Source organism: Talpa europaea (assembly GCF_964194135.1).
Source record: "Talpa europaea genome assembly, chromosome: 13".
NCBI classification, from domain to species: domain Eukaryota; kingdom Metazoa; phylum Chordata; class Mammalia; order Eulipotyphla; family Talpidae; genus Talpa; species Talpa europaea.
The window spans coordinates 59,082,389-59,099,167 of NC_140080.1; the positions used below are offsets into that span (position 1 = coordinate 59,082,389).

The window sequence follows — 16,779 nt, forward strand, 5'->3', positions numbered from 1 at the left end:
AGATTTGATATTTGATTTCTCTTAGAGAGCCCATTTTTCTAGTTTTTGTCACATGTGTCCTCTGATGAGCTTTTATATATTTGCTTGCAAATTTTACTTCTAAAAACAAACTTAAAGCTACAATTAAAAACCAAGTATGCATACTAACAATCTAAAATACACTCAAAGTTAAATTTTTGAAATCTTATAAATTTTATCTGCTTATAAATTTTGGCTTAATTTTGGTTTACAGAGAGCTATCCATGAATGTGGACATAGTGTGAAATTTCCTGCTTGCTGTTAAACCCCTTGTAGCCCTGTGACCACTAGCAGAATCACACAATGCAGTGAGTGTATAATGCATTTTACACTACATGGCATATAGTAATAATATGGCATACCACACTGCCCTTTGAGACATTTGAGTTTTGAGTCATTTATACCTCTTTCAAATTCTGAGTACCTATAATGTAGCTGTAGCTCAAGGGTAAGTAACATTAGAATTAGGTTGCTACCAATAGTATTTACTATTAATAATATACATAATCCTCATTAGTTACTTTGTAATGCCCAGGGAATATATGCCAACTTTGGAGGATTTCTTTGAAGAAGCCATTGAACAGGCGGACCCTGAAAACATGGTTGAAAATGAATATAAGTAAGTACTGTTCCTCAAGAGCTACTCTTCTCAATATTTTTTTCATAAGAGTTGTATTATTCACTTTGAACTATTTATGACATGTAGTTAGCACTCTGAACAGTGTGACCCTATCTGACTGGAGTTAAGAGTCTGCCCAGTTCTTCATCCTGTTATCAACCAGTGATCTTTAAAATAAATTCACAAGCCAGATCTTCTGCTTAAAATCTTCCAGTAACTACAATACCTACCAGTTAGGATGAAATCCTAGTTCCTTACTGGAGCCTAAAAGACTTCTGTATCCAGCTCAGACCTACCTCTCCAACCATATCTCCTCCTCTTTGCAATTTTCTTTCTGCTCTAGACGTGTTTCTGTTCTTCAACTCAGGTCTGTCTACCTCACCTTTGTACTTTTGTTTCTTTCTACTATCCCGTTTGCTTTGAAACTTCTGCCAGGGCAACTTCCCTCGTGTCTCACTTCAGCTCTTATAAGAAAGTTCCTCAGTGTTTTTTTTTCCTGTTCAAGCAATACCTCTCTGCTTTCCCTCTATAATGCAGTACTGTTTGTTGTATTTCATAGCACATATCATCTGAAATTCCCATTTCTCACCCTTATCACTTTCAGAAATTGTTTTATACCTTGTATATCAATGATTGCCAACACATCCCCCATTTCTATATGTCAGGTCCTCCCTCAGCACCCACCTTCTATATCTCCGAGGTAGGACTCTTTTTACCTCCATTTTACAGCAAAGGAAATTGAGGCAGAGAGTAAATGTATTTACTGAATTCTCAGCTAGTAAGTCACAAAAGCCAAGAAAATCACTCCGGCCCTTCTCTTAACTATGTTAGAGTATCTTGAGTGTTCAGAGTACTCTATGGTCTTCACCACACTCAAGGGTCCAGCTCAACAAGTATTTGTTGAATTTGCTAAGATTGGGTGCATGCATTCTTGAAAGTAATAATTCTTTAGGATAGGTTTAAGATTGCAAATGGTATGGCTCTCTGGGGAAAAACAATTTGTGTGTATTAATTTTATAAAAGATTCAAATTAAACATGTCAGAGAAAGACTAGGAACATTCTGGGCAAAATCTGGTAGCCTGGTGTAACTAAGAGTCCCCACTGTCTGAGTAGCCTTGCAGGTGGCCAGCATGTCTCAGATATGATGAGACTCATTTATAGGCATTGTTATATACATCAGATTGCTACTGAAGAACTTCAGGGCACTTCCAAATGACTCGCAGACATTCATAAGGGGAAAGAAATTATGCTCAGGAGATTTCTGAGGCTTGCCCACTTCCAAATAATTATCTTAAGAATTTGTCTGAGGTTTCCATTTTTTACCTTACTATATACCACCTATTATTGCTGTGCTCATTAGGGAAACAATTCAGATTGTATTCTTGGCATCAGTGATTATTGTGTTGGCTACTGAATGTTTCCCTTTCGAGTATTGGAGCCATCTTATTCATTGAGATTGACAGTGACTGAATTAAAAGCTTAGGTGTTACATAGGTAGATGAGCAAATATTGGCTAAATTTATATCATCAAAACTCAATAATGAATTTATAAAATATGAAATTCACTCTTTGAACCTAGTGAACCAACTGTGATTTTTTTCTTTATTCCATATATTTAGGTGGATGATCCGTACATACAATATCTAACCAGTACTGGACTCATAATTGATCTTAAAATTAAGTAAAATGTATGCAAACTTAAAATGTATTTGTTGCATATGAACCTGCCTCTTCAGACTGTTGGTTTCTGCTGTTATTTGCAAGTGAAAGTGAACTGAATACAGAGAGGTTCATTAGCAGTAGGATCAGAATGAAAAGAATGGTGTCTCCTGCTACATACCGTATACAGTTTCACATGAAGATAACTACACTGACTGACTAGAAGGAAATACAGGAACAGAAACCTATAATGAGACATCTCTCTCTTTATAGGGCAGTGAACAATTCAAATTATGGTTGGAGAGCCCTGAGACTACTAGCACGGAGAAGCCCTCATTTTTTCCAGCCAACCAACCAGCAGTTTAAAAGTTTGCCAGAGTATCTTGAAAACATGGTAATAAAGCTAGCCAAGGAATTACCAGTAAGTAATAAAGATCAAACTTTTCATAGCCTTTATTCACTGTTATCTGCTTTAAAATTACCATCACACACAATAAAGATTGCTGTTACTATTTTGAGCAGAAAGTTGGATTTATGTAAAGAAAACTGTGGTCCACCCCCAGCCCTTATTTTTGAATGAAGAAAAAAATCCATTTGAGTATATATAGGAAAGGATTAAATTGATAAGGAAACTTTAATAATTTTTTATACTGTATATATTTTTATCTAAGTCCTTAATACTCTGGGAAACCTATTAGCCACCTGTAAACTCAGACATGAGTTTTTCCTGTTTGCCAATACATTATATTATATTGTCTGTTACCACAAAGTAGGCAACTTGGTCATTCTTTCTACATGGTTCTCTTTTCCTATGTAGTTTTCCAATACAGTAAGAATTATACCTTAATACCTAGTAAACTTCTCAAATTTTAAGGACACAGTTGCTCCCCCTCCAACCCCCCCCCCCCGCAATCTTTCCTAGAGCTTGCATTTATAATTATCACATGCTAGGTATTTGCAAACCAATTTACTGTGTTCTTGAATGCACCCCTTCGTCCCAGGTTGGGGGGAGGGGTCTTCCCAACTCTCAAGTCGTCTTCCTCTGTCTACTACTCCTCTGGGTTATTAACACTGTCCCATCTGCAATTCTTATCCCACATTCGTTTTTAACACTCTTAAGGTTTTTTATCCTATACTTGGAGTCTCACCACTCTTATCTAAACCACAGCTGTCCATCCCCAGCAATCTAACTCTAGAAATTGGCATATCTTTTAGTCAATACTTTGTTTGTTTTTAGCCTCCTTCTGAAGAAATAAAAACAGGTGAGGATGAAGATGAGGAAGATAATGATGCCTTACTGAAGGAAAATGAAAGTAAGAATTGAATTTTCTTGGTTATTTTATAAGCGGGAAAGATTGTGGTTCTTTGAGAGGTATGCTATTTAATTTGATATAGTTGTCAACATCTACCATTTATCTCAGCTTTATTTCTTATAGTGAGGATTGAGGATTTAAAACACTGCTTGACAATAGCTTTCTAAATATTTTACACAATGAGAAATTTGATTTAAGAACCATATTCACCCAAGGAGACTATAAGAAAGAAGTGTTTTAATTTAAAATAAAGCTTACTTACTAAAGGTAATTAATATTTCAGTGGCCCTGTATCTTCTCAGTTTTGTTGTATACTTTGAATTGTGTATGTCCTCGCTTTTCATACATAATTACCTTTCCTTTGTTTTCTAGGTCCTGATGTTCGGCGAGACAAACCTGTAACAGGGGAACAAATAGAGGTATTTGCTAACAAACTGGGTGAACAATGGAAGATTTTGGCTCCCTATTTGGAAATGAAAGACTCAGAAATTCGACAGATTGAGTGTGACAGTGAAGACATGAAGATGAGAGCTAAGCAGCTACTCGTTGCCTGGCAAGATCAAGAGGGAGTACATGCAACACCTGAGAATCTGATTAATGCACTGAATAAGTCTGGATTAAGTGACCTTGCAGAAAGTCTAACTAATGACAACGAGACAAATAGTTAGCTTCTTTCTTTTTTTTTTCCTTTTTTATTAAAACTGTGATAAGATTTTGTTACCACACAGCATTTCATAGAGGTCCACTGGTTTTGGTAAACAATAAACATTTTTATAACAGTTGTTGTACAGTTAGTTCGCTGGTGCTCCAAGAACAACAGAACACATACTGGCTCTTAATAACTGACCTCAGGGTTTGAGAGGAAAGTAGGGGTGGACTGGGAAAATAGCCAACGTGACCTCAAGGTCACATAATATATTTTTGTTGAATATATTTCTAATAAAGTCAGTAAGTGATATTAAGGAGCATGGTGTTTCCTAAGATGTGCTATATCAAATTAGTAGTTAAAAATTTGACTGACTTCTCCATATTTCCCAGAGTAAGACTTCCTGAAACTCACTGTTCCAGTATCACTCATAATTTAAAGCAGAGGATTAGCAAACAATGGTCCATTCATCGTGGCTTTATTTTTTTTTTTTTAATAAGCAAAATTTTATCAGTTCACAGCTATGCTCATTCTTTAGGTAGTATCTATGGCTCCTTTCAGACTGCAACAGCAAAGATAAGTAGCTGCAACAAGACTGTATGGGCTACAGAGCCTAAAATGGTCACTATCTGTTCCAATACAAAAAATGTTTGCCAAACCACCAACTTTCAAAGAAATGAGGGGCATTTCAAACCTAGTTATTATAAATTGTTAAAGTAAGGATACCTGGCTCAGAGATTTTTGTGATGTTCAAATGCTATGTAGGTGAAAACATCCTAGAAATAGCAAAGCACTGTGCAGTAATGGCTGGAGATAGTACCTTCTACCTTTCCTGATCCCACATAAACATTACCCTTTGGGACTCTAAGATTAGGTCATCATTGTTTTGAATCCTGAAAAAGGATGTTTAATTGCATATTACATATAAATGTTCTTGCTTAGGCTTAACTTCACTTGCTAGTCCAACCATGATGCGCTAATATCAAAAGGGCCTCAGTGCTAGTGGCACAGCATATAAGGCACACTCAGGAATCAGACATTTTCTTGCCTACTTTCCTTTCTCAAAGACCTTATATGCAAGGTCAAATTCTAAAGAAGTCTTACTAATTTAAAAAACCTAAAATATCTTTGGAATAATGCTTGTTTGAAATAAAATGAAATCAAATTTTTTAAATTAAGGAATTATAATTTTAGAATACTGATTCCATAGAAGATATATATATAATTTGTTCTAAACCAGAGAATTAATTAGCATTCTGTAGCTAAATTTATGTCCTCAAAATTACTCAGACCAAATAAGACTGGATTAAAAAAAAACTTGCAGTTACTAGCATCATATCAGTAGATACTACAATTCTTACAGTCTCATCCTCCCCATTGTATTCTGCACCCTCCCTCAAAACAGAGTATCAATTGCCAATAATCAGAATTTAGCCAAAGAAGATATTTACAGATATTTCCCTGAAATTATTATCTTATACCCTCGTATTCTCAGATTATACCATATTGTTCAAAGTTGAGGAAAGTGGCAACTGTTCTCTAGGATCTAACAGTTACCAGTATTCTGCTCTGTGGAGCACTGAAAGAGCATAAGCAAAGATGTAAGATTTTATGATAATCCCCAAAACTTTATTATAAATATCCTGCAGAGACAAATTAACTTAATATTGTATTCTTTCTCTAGTAATCTAAGGCTCCTGAAACAAAGATGAAGAATTGGAAGATATTAAAATGTAATAATCCTACCATATTGAAATACCTTGTACTCTTGGTATTCCTACCATCATTGTAAAAACTGGTATTAAGTCGAGAGAATCATTAAGGTTTTGGGAATTGACAGACAGTAAAAACAAACACACCAACTGAGCCACAGACATGACTGATAATATCGTTGCAATTATTATCCAAAGAACTCCATTACTTTTACAAGAATGTATTTTTTTAAACAGATTATAATGCGAGCAGGCAAACAAGATAACAAACATTTGTAAATGGATGCTTAACAGCAAAGTAAAATTATGTAAATCTGCAGAAGCTATAGTATTAAACATACCTGTACTTCACCCAAGCTCCAACACTCAACAGACAAAAGACTTGAGGTCAAAGCTGTTAATCCCTCTTATATTTTTATTATTAAATATCCTCATTTTCTAAAAATAAGCAGCCAGAGCTTATCAACAATTTTTTAAGGTTGATTACTACAAAACCATTGCAAAGTTAAATGTACAAACCATAGTACATCAGAGAGACAAGGTAATAATGTATAATCAAATGTACTATTATTGATCACAATTTATTTCAAAGTCATGAAAAGCCAGCACAGTCAGGCTGGGTAAATACTTGATTGTACCCATGTTCCATGGGATGTGGACAGCAGCACTGAGTTACACAATGAGAGCAACACTTCCTTTCCTCCTTCCTGGCAAAATTTGTTAGATAAGGCAAAGGATGGGCAGCTACTGAATGGTGGTTTAAACCATGCAAGAACAACAACAAATAATAGAGTAATAGGTGTGCAATAAACATCTGATTGCTGAATCTTGGGCTGAAAAGAGCAGGGAGAAAAGTTATCACAGAAGATAATGGTTCAAAGGATTCTGACCCAGAATTTTAAAAAATTAATGCAGAAATAAACTTTTAAAAAAACTGTCGCCCTGCCACCTTTACAAAGGGCAGCACAGTCCAAAGACATTTTCTCTTCTGTAAGTTTTTAGATAGAGTGGTCTGCTTCTACCCTCCTTCGTCCCAGGTAAAGGGGAAACATAAAACCACCTAAACATCTTCCTCTAAAGCCCTAGATTATAGAAAAGATCAACAAATAACATTTATTTCACACCTAAGCATAAATAGCTAAAATGAAGATTACTATTCACTTTCCTCTTCCATTATTTCAACTCTGCGAGGCCCATAAAGTAGAACATAAGCTATATGCCAGTCTCCACCACCAGAAAGCCGCAAGATATCCTCTGGTGTCACGATGCTGACCTTATCGTCATCAAACTTAATCCATTCATCTAAAAAATGAGACAAAAATGATTAATATTTATGAATTTTTCAGAGTTTAAAAAAAAAAAAATACTGGCTAGTTTTATGTTGTTACACTGAGAGTTCTCAAAGCATGGTCCCTGGACTACTCAGGATAAAGAGCATTTCAGGGGATCCACGAAGACTTTCCGAAACAATACTAAAACATTTGCCTTTTCCCCTCTCTACAGAGTGCTTTGGAATTTTCCAGGAACTACACAAAGTATAATAAACAGCAGAACGAAAGAAGACAAAGGGGAATGCAACAATTCCCTATTAAACCAAACAAAACATACTTATAAAAATGTAAATCAGTACTGTATTTTGCTAATTTTTTTTCTGCTTTGGAAAATATTTTTTAATGTTACATTAATATATAGTGGGTTTATTACTGCCATAAACTCATTGAGTTTATGGCATTGAGTTTATGAGTTTAATTTTTATTAAAGTAGATAATAATAAATAAAAATCCTTAGGGGTTCTCAGAAATGAAAAATGTAGAGGGTGTTTGAGACCAAAAGTTTAAGAACCACTGTGCTATATAAACTTTATACTAATCATACTTAACACAGGATATAGCAAATGAAAAAAAGAATGGAATCTTTACCTTGTTTCCTTTTCACCCATGACACATAATGACCTGAAGAGCTAGACCTTCCTTGGTGTGTTAGCACTGCTTGTAAGTCATAGTATCCACAATTATTAGAGCCAATGTCTAAAAAAAAATGTGAATCCAGTAATATTAGATAATGAACACACAAGTACTTTTCCATGCCAGGTAATAAGAACAACTCTGAAGCTTAGGAATTAACAGAATTCAGTAAGATACTACTGTCCAATCAAAGTTAACACATCATGAAAGATTTCTTAAGAAGTATAATACCAGGGGCCTTCCTGGTGGCACAAGGGGTTAAGGACCCCATTATGCAGCAATCCGCAGCTTCTGCAGCACAGGTTCAATCCCCAGCTGGCCAAGGAGAAACTCACATGGCGAGGCAGACCACTCCTGATTTCCCCGCTGCTCCCCTCAGCAGTGTATTTCAGTCAGTCTGCCTGTTCTGTTCCCCACTCTCTCTCAGGTGAATCCTCTCACACCCCCACCCTGCCCAGCATCTCTGGCCTGTACCCCAGCTCTATGCATAAATAAATAAATCTTAAAAAAAAAAGTACGGTACCATTTAGGTAACTACACACTAAAAGGTGATCTGTACTATATACCTTATAAGGTTAATATTTCAATATTACTATATATACTAATATAAACTAATATTACTATATACCTTATAAGGTTAATATTTCCAGAAACACAACTTTTTTTGAAAGCATGATATCTGAAAAAACATGGCAAGACAGTAATTTTACCTTAAAAAAAAAAAAAAAAAAAAAAACCCCACAATAACCCAATTGAAATGATAATCTTACTTACCATCAGCAAAAGAAAAGGGTTCATACTTAATTTCCTTCTGCGGACTACTTTTTTTGTCACTCTGAGGAAAAAAATATTTAGTTTTAAATCATGATATTGGAAATAAAATTTGTATTCTTGATGAGTATTTAATTCCACAAATAATTACCTGTCTACAATGAAAAGCACCAAGGCAAAACAAAGAAAAATAATCTACATTACAAATTACTACAGTGAACAAAAAACTAAACCCAGAGGGTCCTTCACTTCAACAAAAAACAATTATAGGCCTCCCTGGTGGCGCAAATGGTGAAGATGCAACTTATGGAAGCTATCCGCAGCCATTGTAGCACAAGTTCAATCCCAGGCCAGGGGAGCTGCCCATATGGTGCAGCAGACCTCTCCTGACTCGCCCGCTGCACCCCTCAGCAGTGTATTTCAGCAGATCTGCCTGTTCTGCTCCCCATTTGTCTCTGTGAATCCTCTCACCATCCCCCCACACACCTCTGGCCTGTACCCCAGTTCTTGTAAGCATAAATAAATAAATCTTTACCAAAAAAAACAATAATTATATGTATAGTAACAGGCCCTCTGATTATAGGATCAACTTTAAACCACTAAAGCTACAGAATATACATGAATACAGGTGCTCCAGAGCAGAAAAAGGGAACCCCAATTCTAAAATGTTACCAAATCACTATTGAATCACACAGTTTAAAAAACCAAAAAAAACTGCCTCAAAAAAAAAAGCCAAATTGCCATGACTAATATTAAATCTACTAAAGCCCTAGAAACCTGCACTTCACAGTAAATTATATTTACTATCAATAAAAGAGTTAAGACTATTTTAGACAAGGATATTTAGAGGAAACTCCCTGCCTCAACCCATTTTCAATGTGTAATACAAAAAAAAAATTAACTTATCTAGGCATATGAGCACAAAATTCTTGAAAACTACAATGGCAATGAAAACGATGCCAGCTGTTTAAAAATAGCTTGAGTGGCAAGAAGTCAAAGGATCCTACAACAAAAAATGTCAAGTAGGTCAATCATTCCTATCTACCTACCTATTTACCTAGCTACCTATCTACCAACCTACTTAAAAAGTAGTCTCTAACATGCTGCAAGGGAGCGGGAGAGAGAGGGATTGGAGGAAGGGAGGAGCACAGGGGACTTTCAAAAAAGCAAACAGTTAATAAATCAATAGGGAGTAAAGAATATAAGATCAATTTATAAAAATTAATTGCAATTAACAATCCAAAAAAAAAAATAAGCAAGCAATGCCACAAATAAAAAAAATAAAAAAGATAACAATACTTAAATTTAACCAAAGAAATACAAACTTGTACACCAAAAACTGTAAAACAGTGTTGGAAAAATTAAAGACCTATGCAACAGAAAGACTATCAAGTTCATTGGCGGGAAGACTTAATACTATTAAAACGATAATACTCTCCTAACTAATCAACAGTTTCAACATGACGTGTATCAAAATTCCAATTGCTTTCTTTTTGAAAAAAACGGACAAGCTGACCCTAAAATAAATAATGGAAATACATACAATTCAGAGTAGCCAAAACAATCTTAAAAAAATAAAGTCTGAAGACTCACACTTAGCTACAATCCTTAATATAGCTTTACCACAAAACTATAATCCCCACTACAAACCTACATAATCACAAACATGGTACCGCCAAAATGACAGCTACATAGCCCAAAGGAATAAAACTGAGAGTCCAGAGAAGTCTGGACTCTACAAGTGTGCCAAGACAATACAATAGGCAATAAACGGTGCTGACACAAGTAGATATTCACAAGCGAAACAATGGATTTGGACTTTTACTTCATCACATATACAAAAATTAACCCAGAATAGATCACAGGTCTAAATGGAAGTTATAAAATTCTTAGAAGAAAACAAAGAAATCTTCATGGCCTTGTATGAGTCAATGGTCTCATAACACCAAAAGCGTTATAACGTGTTATATCACAAGGGGAAGCTGTGAAAGGTACCTCTTTGTATTAGTTCTTACAACAGCATGTTCTACAATTCTGAAAGTTTAATTTTTAAAAAACTTTCTTTTAACACACACAAACGATAACCTACAGAAAATTTTAAATTCAATACATAATATCAATAAATATTTGATATAAATATTTGGAAATATTTCTAGTTACAAGGAAATATTTTCATTTTGACAAAAAAATTCCAACTTATAATTTAGCTGTTTCTTATCTAACTATAAAATACAATTATGCATTACATATAAATTTGCTGTTATAATTTTATACCAGTCATAGGCACAACAGTAGCACTGACTAAAGATACAACTTTGTTGTGACAGTTGGTATGAATGAATCGTTATTTCATACAATTCCATTAAAAATGGAGGCAACATCTTGTCTTATGAGGAACAATAATAAAGTATGTAGAAAGTACTATGCAAGATTTTATGTTTTAAGGAGATAAGTACAATAAGAGGACTATAAGCTACAGATTATAGGAGGAAAGAAAATATTGAGTCTTACTCTATTATAAAGTACCATTTACCACAAATAGTTGTTTTTCTTATGCTACAAATACCTAAAACTTGAAAGGCACGCTTGCAACAATACATGTAGAATTTCTATATATGTTAAATAAAATAGTTTTGTACATTTTTGCTAAAAGATTAACAATACTTGTAATTGTTAAACAATGATAAAATATTAAAATATTAAGATTAGAAAATCTCAGTAAGAACCTACGGTCTTTGGTTGTAGATTCACTTTTTTATCTTCTAGATCCTTGAATTTTGATCGAAAAGAGACCATTTTCTCTTGGAGTTCTGGTGTACACAGTTCGTACACATCCAACATAAGAGGAAATTTAACATCCTATATACAAAAACAAGAATAAAAATTTGTAGAAATCTCTTGGAAATCTGTGCATTGAAACCTACAGTGATTGTTTTCAAGAATGAATCTGTTCGTAACTTTTACAGATAAATCTTTTACAAATAAACCATTTTACAAATAAACCACACATTTTAACCCATAAAACTGACCACAGAAGAATGATTAGAATTTATATGGCAAAAGAAGTATTTCAGAATTATTAAGACCATTTGCTGTAAAAATAATCAATATACCTAAAACCAGCAGGAGTCAATTTGCAAATGGATTCACATGACATTTAAATCTGAAATACAATTTTACTATTAAAAACAGTGATAAAGTTCAATTTTTTTTTTAAAGATTTATTTATTTATACAAGAACCAGGGTACAGGCCAGATGCACGGGAGGGTGAGAGGATTCACCAGAGACAGAGCAGGGAACAGAACAGGCAGACTGACGAAATACACTGCTGAGGGGAGCAGCAGGTGAGACAGGAGCCATCTGCCATGCCATGTAGATTCTCGCCGGCCGGCTGGCTGGGATCAAACCCACGCTGCAGAGGCTGCAGACAGCTTCACAGTGCGGCGCTCAACTGCCTGCACCACCAGGGAGGCCCGATAAAGTTCAATATTAATAAATATTTCAATTTAACACTAGGCATCTCCTGCCCACCTGTGACAATGCAAGTGTTTCTTTTCATAAAACTTTTCCCTTTGCAAAATAGGAGTGGCAGCTCTCCTGCCCACGTGACTACACAGGTGCCTCTTCTTCCATCTTTTTCTGATAAATCTGTCCTTTTAAAATGTAATAAAATAAATTTAACACTAGTAGATACTTCAACTATACTTAACTTCCTCATGTAATACTAATATAGGAAAATACTATAAACTGCAGCTCAAGATGCTAGTTTTATATATATATATATATATATATATATGTATAGAGAGAGTTGTATATTGTTGAATAAAGTTGTATATTGTTGAATAAAGTTGTATATAGTTATAGTTTTATATATATATATAAAAATATATATATATCCCAAAGATCCAGCACTTTAGATATATAGGCAACAAAACAGCAAAATAGTAAGGTTGGTACCTACATCAAGAGACTACAATTTAAGTATTCTTTGGGCAGCAGTTATTTATACTCCTTTCACCTAGAAGAAAGGTACTGCCTTTATTCTATGCCCTACCCCACTGCCATCCCCAAACTACTGGGTCAGCATCTTTACAGCTGAGGATCTGGTCTACAGCACTGTTTACGAGTAGTGGAGAAAACCCATCAGAACTACCTGGAAATCTTTTGAAATACTTAAGATTTCAGGCTCCACTTAATCAGATGCTTGGAGGGCAGGGGTAGAAAGGCATGCATATGATTTAAAATAAAAAGTACAGGGCCTCCCCTGGCGGCGCAGTGGTTGAGCACTGGGCCGCGAGGCTGCCCGCAGCCTCTGCAGCACCAGTTCGTTCCCCAGCCAGCGGCAAGGGTACCACAAAAAAAAAAAAAAAAAAATACAGGGCTTCCCTGGTGGCGCAAAGGGTTAAGACACAACATATGAAGCTATCTGCAGTCTCTGCAGCACGAGTTCAGTCCCCGGCCAGGAACAACCCACATGGCGCAGCAGACCTCTCCTGACTCGCCCGCTGCTCCCCTCAGCAGTGTATTTCAGTTAGTCTGCCTGTTCTGTTCCCCACTCTGTCTCTGGTGAATCCTCTCAACCCCCGCATCTCTGGCCTGTACCCCAGTTCTTGTAGGCATAAACAAATAAATCTTTTAATAAATAAATAAATAATACAATGCATAATTTCAATACAATATATATTCATGACTAAAAACCACTTTCCTAATGTTAATAACTCTCCCATTTAAAGTATTTCAGAGAAAGTTCAACTATTCCTAAAGGAATAAGTAACAGGTTTTATTGTAAATTAAAGAATTTTCGTATTTTATACTAAAAGCTCATTACTAACCTTAAGAACTTTAGCATTCACAGATTCCTTCTCTTTATAAAAAAATCGAACCATCTGAATAGTCAAGTAAGCAGGTAGTCGGCTAATCTTGGACTGAAAAGGAAACACAGAAAAAAATCCCTTTACATGCAAATGCCACAAAAATTTTTAACTCCATGCTTTAGTAAAGCACAAAGACTGGGTAACATTAATTAACTAGAAACCTTTGAATGCTAGGAAATTCAATTTCAAAAGGAATGCACAACTTACAGATTTGAGGTACAAAGCATTTCTTTGCAATGATGGAGACTGTTTGGTGATTTCTTCCTGAAGTCGCTAAAAAAGAACGTCAAATCAAACATTAGTTTGAAGAATTTTTTTCCTGCAATACAGACTACCTTTAATTTTTTTAAAAATTAGTATTCCTCAATAGAAAACATACAATATCTACACACCAGTATGGATTTGTACCAGGGAGGAATAATTTGAATACAGACACAATGCTTTGAAATATGATTCAGTTCTTTGATATATCAAAATAACATAATGGCGTGAGGTCCTCAGAATGTAAAATAATGGTTGAAAGATTTTAATTGTGAGCCAAATGTTTCTGAGAGTTTATATTATATTTTATGCAATACATTAAAGCCTTTTATGGCATTTTTCCACTTACATATTACCAGAATATTCATACTATATTAGAAATTAAGACAAGGAAATTCTTGTTTGTTTTATGTATACATCTTCCAATCAATTATTATTAAATTTGAAAAAAGTCTTAACAGAAAACCTCAGTTAATTTAACAAATGTGGGAAAACATTTAGCACCCATCTTAATCAACATGACTGCCTTTCCTTTATAGCCTATATAACCTTAGGCAAGACAGTTTCATCTCTGCGCATCATTTGTAAATGGTGATAACAGTACCTACATATAATGCTGTTGTTAAAATTACATGAATTATTACGCAGAAAACGAGTTGGCATATATTCTTTATCAAGTAAACATTAGCTAGTATTTCTAATATTGTAAGAAAAAAATCAAAACTACTAATGTGCTTTGCTTTAACATAAACATACCAATCAGTTAAAACAATTTACTGTTATTTTTTTTTAATAAGACATATTACACATGTGCAAAAAATTTAAGTTTGATTTTTAAAAATCACTAATTACAATATGTAAGAATCATTGTAAAGTCACTTTTTTTTTTAATCAGCATGTTTGTTTGGTTTTTTTTTTAATATTAAATTTTATTTTTATATTCCCCCATACAATTGCAAATGCCCCATTCTGACCCCAATCCTTCCCCTCCCGCCCCCCCACCCCCCAAAAAGTGTCTCTGGTTCATAGTTTTTTGTTGATTTTGATTTTCACTTTCTTATATTCATTTTCCTGGTCCCTTATTTAAGTTTTCTAGATTCCTGCTATGAGTGAGACCATCCGGTATTTTTCTTTTTCTTTTTGGCTTATTTCGCTGAGCATGATCCCTTCCAGTGCCATCCATGTTGCTGCAAATTGCATGTGTTTATCTTTTTTGAATGCTGAGTAATATTCCATGGTATATATGTACCACATCTTCTTGATCCAGTCATCTATTTTTGGGCATTTGGGCTGTTTCCAAAGCTTAGCTATTGTAAACAGTGCTGCTATAAACATAGGGGTGCAGGTGCTCTTTGGAATTGATGTTTCTGTGTCCTTTGGGTAAATACCTAGGAGTGGAATTGCTGGATCATATGGAAGCTCTATGTTTAGTAGGTCCAGAAATCTCCACACAGCTCTCCATAGTGGTTGGACCAGTTTGCACTCCCACCAACAGTGCAGAAGAGTTCCTTTTTCTCCGCACCCTCGCCAACATTTGTTGTTGCTAGTTTTTTTAATATGTGCCATTCTCACTGGTGTGAGATGGTATCTCATGGTAGTTTTGATTTGCATTTCCCTGATGACAAGTGATGTTGAACATTTTTTCATATGTCTGTTGGCCATTTGCATTTCCTCTTCAGAGAAGTTTCTTTTTAGCTCTTCTGCCCATTTTTTGACTGGATTATTTTCTTTGTTGTTGCTGAGTCTCATCAGCTCTTTGCAGATTTTTGTGATCAGTCCTTTATCATTAGTGTTGTGTGCAAAAATGTTCTCCCAGTTGGTGGGGTTTCTCTTTGTTTTTGTTATTGTCTCTTTTGCTGTGCAGAAGCTCTTTAATTTGATGTAGTCCCAGCTGTTTATCTTTGTCTTCACTATCACTGCTTTGGGTGATGTGTCTGTAAAGATGTCTTTGATGTGCAAATCCCGTAGTGTTTCGCCTATATTTCCTTCTATGTATTTTATGGTTTCAGGTCTTATGTCTAGTTCTTTAATCCATTTTGAGTTGATTTTTGTGTATGGTGTGAGGTAGTGGTCAAGCTTCATTCTTTTGCATGTAGCGACCCAGTTTTCCCAGCACCATTTATTGAACAAACTTTCTTTGCTCCAATGCATAGTCTTTGCTCCTTTGTCAAAGATTAGTTGACCATAAATCTGTGGGTTTATTTCTGGATTTTCTATTCGATTCCATTGGTCTGTATGTCTGTTCTTGTTCCAATACCATGCAGTTTTGATGATTATGGCTTTGTAGTATAGGTTGAAGTCTGGGAGTGTGATGCCTCCATTTCCTTCTTTTTTTTTCAGGAGAGCTTTGGCTATTCGGGGTTTTTGGTGATTCCATATGAATTTCATCAATAATTGTTCTATTTCTTTGAAGAATGCCATTGAAATTTTGATTGGAATAGCATTGAATCTGTATATTGCTTTTGGTAGGATGGCCATTTTAATAATGTTTATTCTTCCAATCCATGAGCAGGGGATGTCTTTCCATTTCTTTGTGTCTTCTTCTATTTCTTTTAACAGTGTTTTATAGTTTTCTTTGTATAGGTCCTTTACCTCTTTTATTAGATTTATTCCCAAATATTTGATTTTTTTTGTTTCGATAATAAAAGGGGTGGTTTTTTTATTTCTTCTTCTTCAGATTTATTGTTTGTGTATAGGAAGGCTACTGACTTTTGCGTGTTGATTTTGTATCCTGCCACTTTACTGAATTGATTGATGAGTTGAATTAGCTTTTCTGTGGAGATTTTGGGGTTCTCTATGTATAGTATCATATCATCTGCAAATAGTGATAGTCTGACTTCTTCTTTTCCTATTTGGATTCCTTGGATGTCTTTCTCTTGTCTTATTGCTCTGGCTAGGACTTCCAGTATTATATTGAAAAGCAGTGGTGAGAGTGGACAT

General features: G+C 35.0%; 2 protein-coding genes across 4 annotated transcripts in view; one reads left to right on the forward strand and one right to left on the reverse strand.

Annotated features, from left to right (window-relative positions):
• THOC1 (THO complex subunit 1) overlaps window positions 1-4,371 on the forward strand; it is a gene marked incomplete at its 5' end in the record, with an annotated part of 33,577 nt that extends 29,206 nt beyond the window's left edge. For both annotated transcript variants that reach the window (XM_084252530.1, XM_084252529.1), the window contains 4 exons: window positions 554-637; window positions 2,571-2,718; window positions 3,535-3,610; window positions 3,983-4,371. In XM_084252530.1, the coding sequence (XP_084108656.1) occupies window positions 554-637; window positions 2,571-2,718; window positions 3,535-3,610; window positions 3,983-4,278 (604 nt within the window). In that variant the 3' untranslated portion in view covers window positions 4,279-4,371. The remainder of the gene's footprint in view (window positions 1-553; window positions 638-2,570; window positions 2,719-3,534; window positions 3,611-3,982) is intronic.
• Window positions 4,372-7,121: 2,750 nt separating this feature from the next.
• USP14 (ubiquitin specific peptidase 14) overlaps window positions 7,122-16,779 on the reverse strand; it is a gene marked incomplete at its 3' end in the record, with an annotated part of 44,533 nt that continues 34,875 nt past the window's right edge. For both annotated transcript variants that reach the window (XM_084252378.1, XM_084252379.1), the window contains 6 exons: window positions 13,786-13,851; window positions 13,537-13,629; window positions 11,434-11,562; window positions 8,707-8,767; window positions 7,888-7,995; window positions 7,122-7,270 (listed from right to left, as the gene is read on the reverse strand). In XM_084252378.1, coding sequence (XP_084108504.1) covers window positions 7,122-7,270; window positions 7,888-7,995; window positions 8,707-8,767; window positions 11,434-11,562; window positions 13,537-13,629; window positions 13,786-13,851 — 606 coding nt within the window. The remainder of the gene's footprint in view (window positions 7,271-7,887; window positions 7,996-8,706; window positions 8,768-11,433; window positions 11,563-13,536; window positions 13,630-13,785; window positions 13,852-16,779) is intronic.